The sequence below is a fragment of the Lissotriton helveticus genome, chromosome 5_1 (genome assembly GCF_964261635.1).
Source record: "Lissotriton helveticus chromosome 5_1, aLisHel1.1, whole genome shotgun sequence".
Lineage (NCBI taxonomy): Eukaryota > Metazoa > Chordata > Amphibia > Caudata > Salamandridae > Lissotriton > Lissotriton helveticus.
This window is the reverse complement of record NC_136065.1, coordinates 1,479,863,321-1,479,876,917: the sequence shown is the minus strand read 5'-3', so window position 1 is coordinate 1,479,876,917 and position 13,597 is coordinate 1,479,863,321. Positions and strand designations below refer to the sequence as shown.

At 45.3% G+C, this 13,597-nt stretch overlaps 1 protein-coding gene across 2 annotated transcripts in view; it reads right to left on the bottom strand.

Moving 5' to 3' along the window:
- Positions 1-13,597, bottom strand: part of MOV10 (Mov10 RNA helicase) — a 365,220-nt gene that overhangs the window by 221,903 nt on the left and 129,720 nt on the right. For both annotated transcript variants that reach the window (XM_078644471.1, XM_078644472.1), the window contains exon 10: positions 3,288-3,435. In XM_078644471.1, the coding sequence (XP_078500597.1) occupies positions 3,288-3,435 (148 nt within the window). The remainder of the gene's footprint in view (positions 1-3,287; positions 3,436-13,597) is intronic.

The window sequence follows — 13,597 nt, the reverse complement described above, 5'->3', positions numbered from 1 at the left end:
TCATACCAAAACACTTACAGTGGGCTTACAGCCAACTCAATGATTATCATTAGCTAGCTTTATTGTCACTCATTTGCTTGCTTCTCATTCCATTACCTTTCGTCCTCTATTTTGAGCCTACTAAACAGCACGTACTGTCTTGTTGTAAAATACATAATGTGGGCTTACCAAGAACGTACAGGGGCTTAAAGCCGGCCCATTTATTTCCTTTGGATTCTCAGTTGCTTGCTTCTTATTCATAGGCATTTCTTATCCTAAATTGTACATCTTGTATTTGCCACCCTCTGGAGCATAGCCTGTTTACAATCTCTTATTGGCTGGCTTCTGTCTTTCCACTGCCCACTATTCGGAAGTTACTTTTTTCTTTTCGCTTAAGCACTCCACAAGAGTGCTTTCTATGGTGCATTTCTTCCATACTCCATTTTGCTCTTTTGGGTACTGCTTTTTCCCCTCTACCGGCACTCCCTGTGGCTTTCCTCCACCCTTTCCTCTATTGGCCCAACACCCACTGTCCTTTTCGACAGAAAATAAATGCCAACTCATCCACCCTAAAAACAAAGAAAAAGGCAACACAAAAAACTCTGGTGTTACAGCTATTTCATTCATTTTTAGGTCTCGCCTACGCAGCGCGCATGCGCTTAGGAGGACCTTTAGCCGTCGCTTTGCTCATTTTGATGCACACACTCGTGCTTGTGGCAGCATCCACCTTGCGGGAGCAAGCAGGGGCGCGCCGCAAGCACGAGTGCAGTGCTTGAAAATGAGCAACCTGTGTGCGCACGCAAGCAGCACTGCTAGGCTTGTTTTAAACAGCGGCGCGCAAAGGGGCCATTTGTTTTTCAAAATACTTGTTCTCCTGCGCTCTTATTCATCTTTTCACTGGCCCGCTGCCTCTCTCTCTAGTTGTACCACTTTCTTCTTATTTCTTTTTGTCTTTTCACCCTCTATCCTATTTCCATTCACTTTCTTGCTACCTTTTCTTCTGTCGGTCTTTCTCACCCTCTCTTCTCTCATTCTATTTTCCTCCTGCTTTCCCTTTCTCTATCTTCCTCATTTATTTTTTCCCTTGCTTGGTCTGTGGCTCAATCCGTCTGTCCTCATTTCTCTGGATCTCTCTTGTTTTAGCGCCATCTCTTCCAGCTCTCTTTAGTTCCTGCTTTCTGCATTTTGCTGACTTCTAACCTTAGCTTTCGCTTTCCACCGGAGTTTGCATTCCGGGCATGAGTGAGGGGGGGGTCCTTCTCCAAGAACTGCGCGGGGCAGGCTTCTCGTGTTTGATTTTAGAACGTAATCACTCAGCTGCTAACTATGGTTTGATGATTTGTTGCCAATTTGATTTCACTGCGGTTTAAATACTGATATGCGATTTACACAAGTTATTTTTCAGAATTATTCACTTGCACCAGCATAGACATAGGGCATAAGAACCACCCTGTAACTAGAATATTTGCCAAGTTGTGAAAATAGTGCTTGTGTGTTTCAGGGCACACTGGTTTGCAAGGAAATTTCTCATGCCCTTTTATAATCAGGCGGTTTATAATTGGTTGCACAGAATGCCCGGCGATGGAGGACGGCTGCCCTGAACTATTTACAGTATGCCGTCTGCAGGGTATTTTTAGGTCCCATCTGGGACTCCCGGACTTTGACTTGCCAGGCAGCCCTTTTATTGCGCACCCCGGTGTCAAGGCAAGCTCGTAGCTTTCGTTTCTGCCGGAGTTTGCATTCCGGGCACGAGTCTGAGAGGGGTCCTTCTCCGTGAACAGCATGGGCAGGCTTGTTTGTTGCAGAGCCTCCCTGGGACCTTTGACTCCAGTTCTCTACTCCTCTCTTAACCCCCTCCTATTGTTCGATACTCTTCCCCTCCGTCTTCTGAGCCAGGAATAACACTGGGGCACTGATTACCTCCACTGCACACATGGCGCGAATTGCTCCGCATCGCATATACTTCCTTTTCATTCTTAAAATCCAGAAAACAACAGAAGGGGTTTGGGGCAAGATCAGGCAAGCCTCTATTTACTAGAAGTAAATAGTAAGCAGTGCTGCACCATGCAACATCATTAATACAGCATGCCCCCCTTTTATACAGCCACCCTCTCAATATATCATAATAATGCTGCCAAGGTCAATAGTCACAAATGTATGCTTATCACCATTACACCAGCCACGAACCGCCTTGGCACCAATACTCCAGGCATGCTGCCCATTCATCTCGGCTCATTTCATATCGACTTTAAATAAAAACTGTACGAATGTTGAGTGTGGGCATGCTAATAGGGGAAAATCTGCTGCATCGCTAAACTTATAAGGTCCCAAAGGCGAAAACTATGGATTATGCCAATGCTTTTTTATTTTATGTGTGGATCCATCACGTATCAGTAATAAAAAAGTAGTTCATATTTGATTTGATTTTTTGCTTTTGGTCATGCTATGCACAGTATATTTCTGAAGCTCTACACCATCACTAGAAAGGCGTTGGCAAAGCCAATAGGTCCCAGAGGCAAGACCTCCGGGCCTTCCCAGTGTTTTTTTGATTGTCAGTCCCCTGAAGCACAGTTTATTTGCCATTCTTTTGACTGTGTGACTATTATCCCTTCTCCTGCTCACACGCAGGTCACTTTTCCTTTACAAGTACTTTGTGAGGGTGCACGTTTCTTTGAGAGCATCCCAAATACTGACCCAGCATGGCCACCCCAATACCCGAGTCGGCATTCTATGTATCCCTCTTTTCGACCCCACCCGACCATTTCTGTTCCCCAACCTGTATTTGTTTAAAACAAAAATTATTACCTCTTTTAGCCTCAGGTTCATTTATTTCTCCTCTGTCCATTCCACCCTTTTTGTTGCTCCCTCACCCCACATTGTCCTTTTTGAGTGTCTAGTGCCTGCCATTTCTTACAGGCTGCCCAGTTTCTCAAAAACTAGTTTTTCACGAGCAAAATTTGTATTTTGTTTTAGTTTACTGCTCTATGTGGCATCCTCCGTCAATACAATAAAAGAAAAAATGGCACCCATGTATGTATCTAGGTCAATGCTTTTTTTTGGTATAGAATTAGCAACAATTGTTTTTGCTGATGCTGTACAGTTCCAGCAAAGCGAATAGGCCAAAAAGGTTTTAGCAAATATCTGTTATCTTGGGTGGTGTGCTAAAATCCCAATGCAAAATATGTCTCTTACCACTTGCGCAAACGCGTAGCAACGATGACAATCCTTCAGAAGAAGAGTCACTTCTAAACTAAAATGATTTAACTGCAAGAACACAAAGTGCAAGAGAATGTAACACATATAGTTACCTGCTTAATTGATTCAACAAGGGTGACCGTTTTCCCAGTTCCAGGTGGCCCAAAAATCAGGTATGGAGCCGGCCTGGAGGATCCAGTCACTATCTGATGAACAGCATTGAACTGTTCCTTGTTACCCTCCAGGTTGCGATCGAAGAGTCTAAATAAATTAAGAACAGAGACAGGAAAGGTAATATCCTGAATGGGATCCACTAGCTATCAGTACCAATCAGTAGAAGTAAACAATTACTAGAGGTTAACTTTCTGTAATGTGGACACAGAATAATCTTACATTCTCCAAACAATCAAAAAGAGCAATCCTAAGCAAATCACTGTCCGTGCCTTAGATCCGCACATGCAGACATAAGTCTCTTTTAGCCATGCTGTCGTCCAGTGTTAAACTATACCTCTGCATATTCTAAAAAATATATAACTTGTATAAAGACAATCATACATTCACGTTTGCGAAGTAAATTTGAAGCTGAATGACACAGGTATTTCAACCATCAATCAATAGACATTACATGTAATGCTAACCAAATCAATATCCATGATACGCATTCAGGGTAAGAATTCCACGCTCCAGTTTGCAGGAGACTAACACTGAAGATCCGATTCACCGGAAATAACACAAGCGTGAAGCTCCCAGTCACCGTTTTTAGATTTTCCCATAAACCCAAAAATTTAAGTTTGTGCGATGTGGGCATTAATTTGTAATTATTTTTTATAAATCCTGCACCAGCCAATGTCGTCCAGCCATCACAATGTTGAATACAGTAAACCTTTTGAAGGTTATTTATACAGAGAAAACAGACAAGTCATTTGTGAAGTCCAGTGTGATGTCAGTATGCTGTTGGTCCGTATGATACACTAGTGAGTTGCCTAGAAGGCAATTTTTATTGTATTTTTATTTAAAGACTTTTATAACAGGAAAACGTGATCGAAAGGTTTTAGAGTGCTGTGAAAAGCAAACCCCACAATGCGTTACATAACATAGTATCTAATATACACAAACCATAATAATCACAAGAGAGTTTGTTGTTCAAGATAGGTCTTCTGGCGTGGTGCCAGTAGATCCAGGTATATGTGCATCTAAGTGAACACATTCACCCTGCTGTAAGGGTCTCTGAGTCGAGCTAGGTTAGTACCTTGCATTATGTTAAGAATCTGCCTTGAAAAATCCTTTTAACCTATTTCTTTAAAGAGTTTATTGATGAATTCAACTAAACCTCTGGCGGGCTAGAGTGAATATGCTACTTACCAGTATGCATCTGTTCTTGGCATGTAGGGCTGCTAACATTCATATCTATTGCATAGATCGCCGCCTAGTGTTGGGTCCGGATGATTGCACATTGTTGTCCTGGAAGAGTCTTCGAAGTATCACGAGATAGGTGGCTCCTCCCCTGGACTACAGTGCGCATGGGCATCGACTCCATCCCCAGATTGTTTTTTTCCGCCATTGGGTTCGGATGTGATTTCGACGTCTCCTAGTCGGAATCGAAAAAAACTACTTCTAAGGCCAAAAGGCCTTTTTTTTAACTCGTCGGTATTGTTCGCGTTCGGTCTCGTGCTTCATCCGACTCTAGGAGTCGGTCTTCTGCGGAGTCGAGTAACTCTTCGGACATCGAGGCCCTGTCGTCGCAGCAAGACCCCGACGAAACTACGATGGAACGGAGTCCGTTCAAGTTCTGCCCCGTGTGTGGTTCAAAGTACCCACACATCGACGTGCATCCAGTCTGTAACAAATGCCTCTCGCCGGAACACGACGAGGCCAGCTGTATGGTCTGTTCGAAGTTCAGGTCGAAGAAGACGCTCAGGCTTTGGCGCGCGGCGCGCCTTGAGGCCCGGCGAGCGACTCCGGGCCGACGACATCTTCGACGACCCCGAGGCAGAAGGCCCAAGCCATCGTCTGCAGATTTCACCACCATAGAAGGAGGTCGAGGCCGATTCCGGAGAACCCGTTGAGGGCCAGGACCTGGAATAAGTCGAGGAGGTAGGGGACGACGAAGTTTATGGGGCCGCGGAAGATAGCTCGGAGGAAGAGCTATGCCCCGAAGGTTACATGACTCAGGCTCAGGTCACGGGATCGCCACTCGGCCTTACCCACGACCCTGCACCGCAATCCCCGGCCCCGCCTTCTGGCCCGGCCACGGACACATCAGCGGAGCCGCCATTGCGCATATCAAAACCGAAACCTTCGGATTCGCCACAACAAAGATGGCCGACGTACCATCGAAACCGAAGAAGCCTGCTACGTCATCGGCTCCGTCGCCTTCAGTGGCTCCGAAACCGAAGAAGGCTGTCGAGACGGCACCGCTACATACGGTGACAAAGGAGCCGACCTCAAAGAAGGTCGTCGAACACGTGTCGAGCACGGTTGCTCCACCAAAGTCCACAAAGACTGTCGAACGCCCATCGGACGCAACTGCGCCGCCAACAGGCAAACTCCCAGTCGAAGCGCAGTCGACGAAGGGCCCCGAGCCGAAGTCCGGAGGCCCTACGCAACAGCACAAAGAAGCCGGTCCAAAACAAACGGCATCGGCGCATAAGCCTAGGAAGGAGGCCCGAACCATTGGGGTCGAAGATGCGTCGGAGGCTCCAGTACGCACGGACACCTAGTCGACGCTGGGCTCCTCCGATGGGGACGGTCATGGGTCATCGGTAACTAAACCCTCCGCTTCCTTCACAAAGCAAGTCACCGACTCCCTCAAACGGATTCGGGAGAAGACTTTGCCGTCGACGACTCACACGCCGTCAGCCAAAAAATTGGTGGATGCACAGACGAAGACTCCCAAGCAGATCCTCTACACTCTGCCGCCGAGGGTGGCACCGAAGGCCTTTGCACCCCGGTCGGTGTCAAAGGACACAGAGGCCTCACAACACTCGTTGGGTGGCCATTTGAGTCGACCTCAAGCTTCAAAAGAACAATCTGAACATTATATCGACGCAGATACGGGAAAATTGACACTCTATAAGAGAAAGATTACTTCCCAACCATTGGAATCATATGTCATACCTCTGAAGAAGAAAAGGCCAGCACAGGACCTTCCTGCCCTTGTGGAACATATTCATCCTCACCCAAGGAGGAGCCCATCACCCTCTCCCAATGCTTCAGGGGGAGATGACGATGATCAGGATGACCAGTACAATTTCCCAGATAACAATGACCCTGATGAGCAACAGGACTCATGGGTGGACACTGGTGACCAGGGAGGCCAACAAGTGGTACAGGACCCCAGGTTTATGCTGTGCGGACATCCCCAACTGAGGATTCAGCGGCATTCAATGCCTTGATTGAACGGGCGGCTGCAAATCATAAGGTGGACATGCATGCCGACATGGTGGAAGAAGATTTTTTTGTTTGACACTTTCTCTGCCGCAGAAAAAACTGTTAAAACGCTTCCAATGCTCAAAGGTGTCCTCAAACATGCACCGGAAATCTTTAAGGAACCAACCAGGGCAAGAGTGGTGAACCCACGTATTGAAAAGAAATACAGAACGGCACCTGGAGACCCAGCATATATTCGGGGACAGTTGCCTCTAGACTCTTTGGTGGTCGCCAATGCCCGCAAACGGGCGAACTCCCAGACGACGGGTGAAGCTCCTCCCCCAGACAAAGAGTCGAAAGTGCTAGAGGCGTCTGGTAAAAGGGTGGCTGCACAGGCAGCCAATATCTGGCGCATATCGAACACACAAGCACTGTTGGCATGATATGATAGGGCGCATTACGACACCCTAGAGCAGCTCCTTCAACACCTTCCAGATGAGTTTAAAGAGGCAGCTGAGATGCTGATACAGGAGGGCAAGCTCATTTCAAACGCTGCAATTAAGTGTGCGCTTGATGTTGCAGATACAGCGGCTAGAGCAATTAACACTAGCGTGATGTTGAGGCGTCAAGTATGGCTTCGCATATCAGGGTTTAAACCTGACATTCAAACTACAATACTCAACCAGCCCATTAATCCCGACACTGTTTGGCCCGGACGTTGACACCACCCTCGAGAAGATTAAAAAAGACAATGAGACAGGTCTTCTTTTTTCTGAATCTCAGTGGTTCCAGCAAGAGAGAGTTGGCACATTGTAGAGATTAACTACCACCTGAAATCTTGAGCTTGTTTTTTTAAGGTACTCCTGTGTATCATGGTGTAAGGCGTTATGCCTCATCAACACTATCTCCAGCTGGATCTGCTTTGACTGGTAGCCTGTTGAGAGACTTCACAGCAGGTGTGATATGATCAAAGTGTCTAGTGTCAGTTATTAGTCTCACAGTGGCATTCACAGACACCTTGAGTGATGCTGTGCTTGATTTCGGTAAACCAGTTAGTTTTATACACCCATATTAGTCTGGATACAACTAAGGATTGGACTGCGACCTGGGCTCTGGTGGTGGGATTACAAGTTTCACCTTCTGGAGGAGGTGAAGTTGGAGAAATGCACTGGATGTGTATGCTCTGATGTGTGCCTGCATGCTGAGATTTTTATCCAGGGTGATCAAGGGATTTCATTTTGTACATTTCCAAAAAGCCCCATTCAAGTAACTCTAGTAGGCAGTTGTAGTTAACTGGGCAGAACGCCACAGATAGGTAGAGTAGGAGAATGGTAGGAGTCATTCTGGTCCAGTATGTTAAGTGTCATCTATGATGATTAAGATAACGGATTCAGTGCTGTGACCTGGTCTGAAACCAGACTTGAACTTGTCTAGAAGACTGAACTGTTTAATAGCTTGACATGATTCATTAAGTATACAGCGATCTTTGCACGAACGGCGCTCTGACACCTTTTGACATTCTATATCACAAATACGAATTGTTGGCTGGTCAATTCCTTTTACATAATTTGATTATACGATCCCTTACGACGGCATGGGGAGACATGAACGCCAAACCGGAAATGCATCTACTTATTCAGTATTTGCATGTGATGGGCAATGGAAGTCACATAATACATTGGCTGACTAAAGCTCTATTAAAACACACCCTACAGACTTTGATGTCTCTCCGTACCAGGTGGGAGGGGGACAGGGGATCTCCTTGGACTGACAGCGAATGGGACACGATCCTGGCTACTCCTACGTAAATACCACGGAATGCCAAATCCCGAATTATTCAGACCTATATCATAAATGGGCATACTATCCCCTGTTACCAAGGGATGGAAAAACAAACACCCCCCAACCCTCACCAGCTGGAAAAACTTTTTGATGGTATGGGCACAGGTAGAGAGCACGGCACTACATAAACAGGAGATTGTGTGTAGGCGTAAATACTGGGACGCAATATTGTGGGAACTATAACAAATCGACCAGGAATTGGATAGTGATAACTCGTTAGATGGTGACAGAGGCGGGGCTGATGCACTTCCACAAAACAACTTATGACTCCGGTATTATACATATCAACGATGCACGGACATCACAGGGGAGGACACATTGGATGCATCTGAGGACTGGGACAAACTCAACTTTGTTTTAATTCGAGGTTCGGTGAGATGGGGACCTGAGACCAGGAGATAAACATCCCAAATGCCACAATCATTTATAATAATAAGAAATGAAACTGATGTGTTAGTTTGTGTTATTAAGTTTATTTTCAAGTTAACATACATTGCATTATGAGATGTATTATATATTACACGGACCCCATTTAACTGCATTGGGCAGATCGGATCAAATAAATGTTGGGACATGGCATTTGGCGGAATAGTGTTTATTGTGAATTTCCTGATCTAGTTTATGTATAATTGCTGTAACTATTACAAATGGTTTTTCAAGAATCTGATATATGCAGGACACATCCATCCTTTCCACCTGTAAATTGTTTACATGTCATGTTAAGAATGTATAGAGTCGACATGTTTGATCCCACTGTATTCCTTAAGTCATATCATGTAAAGTTATATCAACACCAACAACTGCTGATAACAAAAATGCAAATAAAAGAAAATATTAATAATAATTGGTCAAGTATACATTTCTTTACCAGCTTCGTGAGGAAGGGGGTATTAGACACCGGATGGAAATTATTTAGATCTGTAGTATCAGCTATTTTTAAGGAGAGGTGTCACTTTTGCCATCTTCAAACATTTTAGTACAATTCCTTGAATTGATGAGGACTTTACTATTTTCAGCCTGAGTGGAAACGAATTGAATAATGACTTATGATTGAGGGGGGCGGATTGAATGATGGAAATGAGATATTGGTTTCATAGATGCTAGGATCTTGTTGATCTCCTCAGTGAGGTTTTGAACTCGCTCCATGTGGCCTCATTCTAGGTCTCAGTGGGCTGAATGTGGTTTCGAGGTTTGCCCACTAATGTGATTTCTCACCGATCGTGAAATATGTTGTTTAGCGATGCAGCTGTTTGTTAAATTTTCAGTATTTTCTCCTTGAAGGTTGGAAGGCTTTACAGTTTTCCTGGTAGGTACTCTTGATCACTGTGGGATGGCAAGATCCTGTTTGCTGCTTGACAATTTTGTACATTTTCACTGGCTTATTTTTGGCTCTGTCTAGTTGGGATTTGAAAAAAAGATGCTTTTGCATTCCCAATGGTCTTGTTGTTGGGGTTTCTTACCTTCCATAGCGGTTTTGCATGCCAAGATTAGGGTTCTTGCCTTCATATTTTCTCTAAGCACGTCCGAGTCTCTTGCTTTTTAGGTTGTGCTTACACAGAGCATCCAGTGTGCAGCGAGATGGATTGTTCACAATTCAATGGGCTTACAATGCACCCACAGTATACCATAAGTTGTTTTTGTTGTCACTCTTTTGCAGTCTTTAGATTGCTTGCCCATAAGCTTACCTTCCTTCCTTGTCTTAGGTCCTCCTTGGTTAATGCATTAAGTATGTGTTCCTCCTCATCTTTGTTCTTCCTTATCTTTTTTGTAAAACACTATTTTTATATTTTATAAGTGGCCCAGTGTTATTCCTGGACATGCAATGTGCCTCAATTTAACACAGACATATGGCTTCCTTTTTTTGTTGCTTTCAACCTATCTGCTGTCGCTATTGACAATTTAGTTACTTACACCCATAACTGTACTACTCTGCACCACTCTATTCTATGCCACTCCACACAACTGTACTACTCTAGACCACTCTATTCTACGCCACTCCACACAATGCAACTCCAAACCACCCCACTCTTTGCCGTTGTACTCTATGCCACTTCACCTCACTCTATGCCACTCCACGGTTGTATGACAGAAGCACGCATGGCTAAACCACGCCTGCCTATACCAAGCTGCCCCAACAACAAATGCGTCTTAACCCATTCCTTTACCACGCAATTTCGTGGCAAAAGCATGATTGGTAAAGGGATATGCATGGTAAAGTTCATATCCCAGCCCTCTCACCCCAAAACGCTGCCCCATGTACTAAAAACAACCAAAACCCCAGACCCGCCCTGAGCCCTACAACTGTCCCCATTCCTAAAAACTGTCCCTTCCTCCCTCCGCCTTGAGCCTCAAAAGTCACCCCCATGTCCTAAAAACGTCCAACCCAGCCCCTGAGCCCTTACACTGCCCCCAGCCATGAAAACCCCTTCCTCCCCCTGCCCCAAGCCCTAAAAACAGACTCCCATGTCCTAAAACCAACCCAAGCCCTCCCTCCATTTGCCCTATATACTGCCCCACCCCAGAAAAATTACCACAACCACCCCCTTCCCTGAGCCATAAAACCCGACCCCTGCCCTATAAACAATCCTGACCCTCCTGCAGCCCTAAAAACTACCCCACCCATAAAAACTACCCCCACTCCCCAAAACCCAGACCTACTTAACAGACCGCATCCTCTCCCAATCCTTCCTCTTCCTGTGCCCGGCCATCTGTGCATCTAGACAGGGCACTGCCTTAACCAGGCATATGTGTGGTTCAGGCATATGTGTGGTTAAGGCATATGCGGGGTTAAGGCACATGCGTGGCTCAGCCTGCGCTGCTTCGCCCTACTCCACAAAAATCTATTCTACTCTACACCACTCCATGCTACTCCCCTCCTTTATACCATGCCACTAACTTTTAGCCATTCTGAACAGCAGCCACACTGCTGTACAACATGGCTATACGACGCTGGCACAGCCCTTAGCTCTCACAGAGGCAAGGTCTATTGGCTTTGCCACTGCTTGCTTTGTATAAGTCTTTGTTGAACCAAGGATGGGAGAATTTGTTTTGTGTCTTTTGAGGTAGACCATAACTACCACCTCTAATGTATCTGACATTTTTTGGTTGTAGTGCTTAGTAAGCTTATGTATGCTCCTTAGTTTGTTTAGTGGGGGAAGGTTCCTCTAGCACAGGGAAGTCTGGTCATCCCAGTTAATGTTTCGAGTGTCTCTCATACAGTGTTTTTGTTTGATCTCTTGACATTTTGGTGTGGGTGTCAATATAGAAAATGATTTGGCGATTAACTGACCAGTCATTTGAGATGATGGCATCTGTGGTAATGGCATCTCTTTGTTATGATTAGATCAAGCATAGCCCCTTTTGGTGAGGGTCACACCTGTGCACCCTTGTACCAGTTTATGATTGCTAAGTACGTTTTTCAGGAGTAGTGACCTGTATGTCTTCCTCATTTTTCCAGTGGAGACTGAAGCCGCTTAGAAAGATGGAGTTTGAGTGTAATAGGGAGTGTACCGTAGTGGTTTCCATTAGTTGTTAGAGGAACAATAGGTTGTCCCTGCTGGCTGGTAGAGAAGTTGCACTGCCTTGTCCGTACATAACTGCAATCCATCCGACCAGTCGTTGAGGATGATCGAGTTGTTTGATCGTAAAATTAGGAGGTGCAAGGATATCTATCAAGGGAGTGGACGACTGATTTACCAAAGTCTTGGTTCGGAATATCATGTCACTCTCATGAAATAAGATAGATTTGGCAATGTTTGTGCCAGGTTTATCCACCGATCTGTACTCACTTTAGTGTTGTCTCTGACTTCTAGTGCTTGTTCTTGTGGTACGGGATTAGCAGTTTCCAGATCAAGTTATTGGGGTTGGCCGTCTGCACCTTCCAGCGTGATATTTATGTGTTGCCGATTAAAATGATCGGCATGTCATAGGTTGGTTAAGTGAGTGTCTGAGCTACATCTTGATAGGATTGTAATAGGTCTATAATGTCCGCCTCAGATAGATTTGGTTAGTCAGTGGGGTTTTTTAGCTAGTGGTATGGCTGGTTGTGTGGTATCGTAAGGGTGTGTGGAGGATAACTTTCATAGGGTTGCGAAGGCGACTAATGCATATGTTTTTACCTCCAGTAGGGCTAAGTGAGGTCATATTTAAGTTAGTAACATTGCTATTTAGATCCTCGCTAAGAAAGTTGATTTTGTATTTCAGGCTATTGAAGCCTCATCCACAACAGATAGGGTTATACTTACCTCACACTGCTACACTGCTTCTGTAGTCTACTCTAAAAGGACGGTAAGGGATTCCCTGAAATCTTGTTAAGAAGCAACAAACTGAATAAATTGTGAAAGAACGAAACAAATTCATAGATGATTTTTGTTAGATTAGATTTATAGAGCGTTAATCACCAAAGGTCTCTAGGCGCTAGTAGCGTTGACCGGAGTCCCTTGGTTCCAAATATAGTCAGTGCATTGAAGGAGGATTTAGCCGAACGCCTCAGTAAACAGAATGGTTTTTAAGTTTTTTCCTAAAGTAGCATGGGTTCCCTACGCATATTGTCCGGAAGCTTATTTCAGATCTGGGGGATTACGGCTGAAAAAGCCAGTCCCCCCCAAAGTAGTTCTGTTAAAGCGCGGGCAGGCCAGCAGGCAGGCCTCAGATGACCGGAGGTGGCGTCTGGGCACATAGGGCTTCAGGCGATCTTTGATACATTTGGGCGCCACTCCATGTTTAGCTTTATGCGCAATACAAAGACCCTTGAACCTGGCCCTCTGCTTGACAGGGAGTCAGTGTAACTGTTTTAGCAGGGGGGGTAGCATGTGCTCTTCTTGGTAATTTAAAAATCAGCTTAGCTGCATCATTTAAAACCACCTGGAGTTTCTCCAGGAGTTTGTCAGGGAGCCCTGTGTAGACTGCGTTGCAATAGTCCAAACATGATAGTATTAGGGCCGTCACGATGGTACGCATGGTAGAGGATGACAGCCGGGTACAAAGCTTTCGGAGTTGCCGCAAAAAACTTGTGCAGTTCCCCACTACCGCTGAAACCTGATTGTTTAAAGTTAGTTTGGTGTCTAATTTGATCCCAAGGCTCCTTACAACTGGTACTGGTGTCAGGGTGGTACTGAGCTTTTGGGGCCAGAAAAGATTTGACCAGGGTGAGGCCTCTGTGGTTAGAGCCAGCACCTCTGTCTTATCCGGGTTCGCTTACAGTGAATTAGAA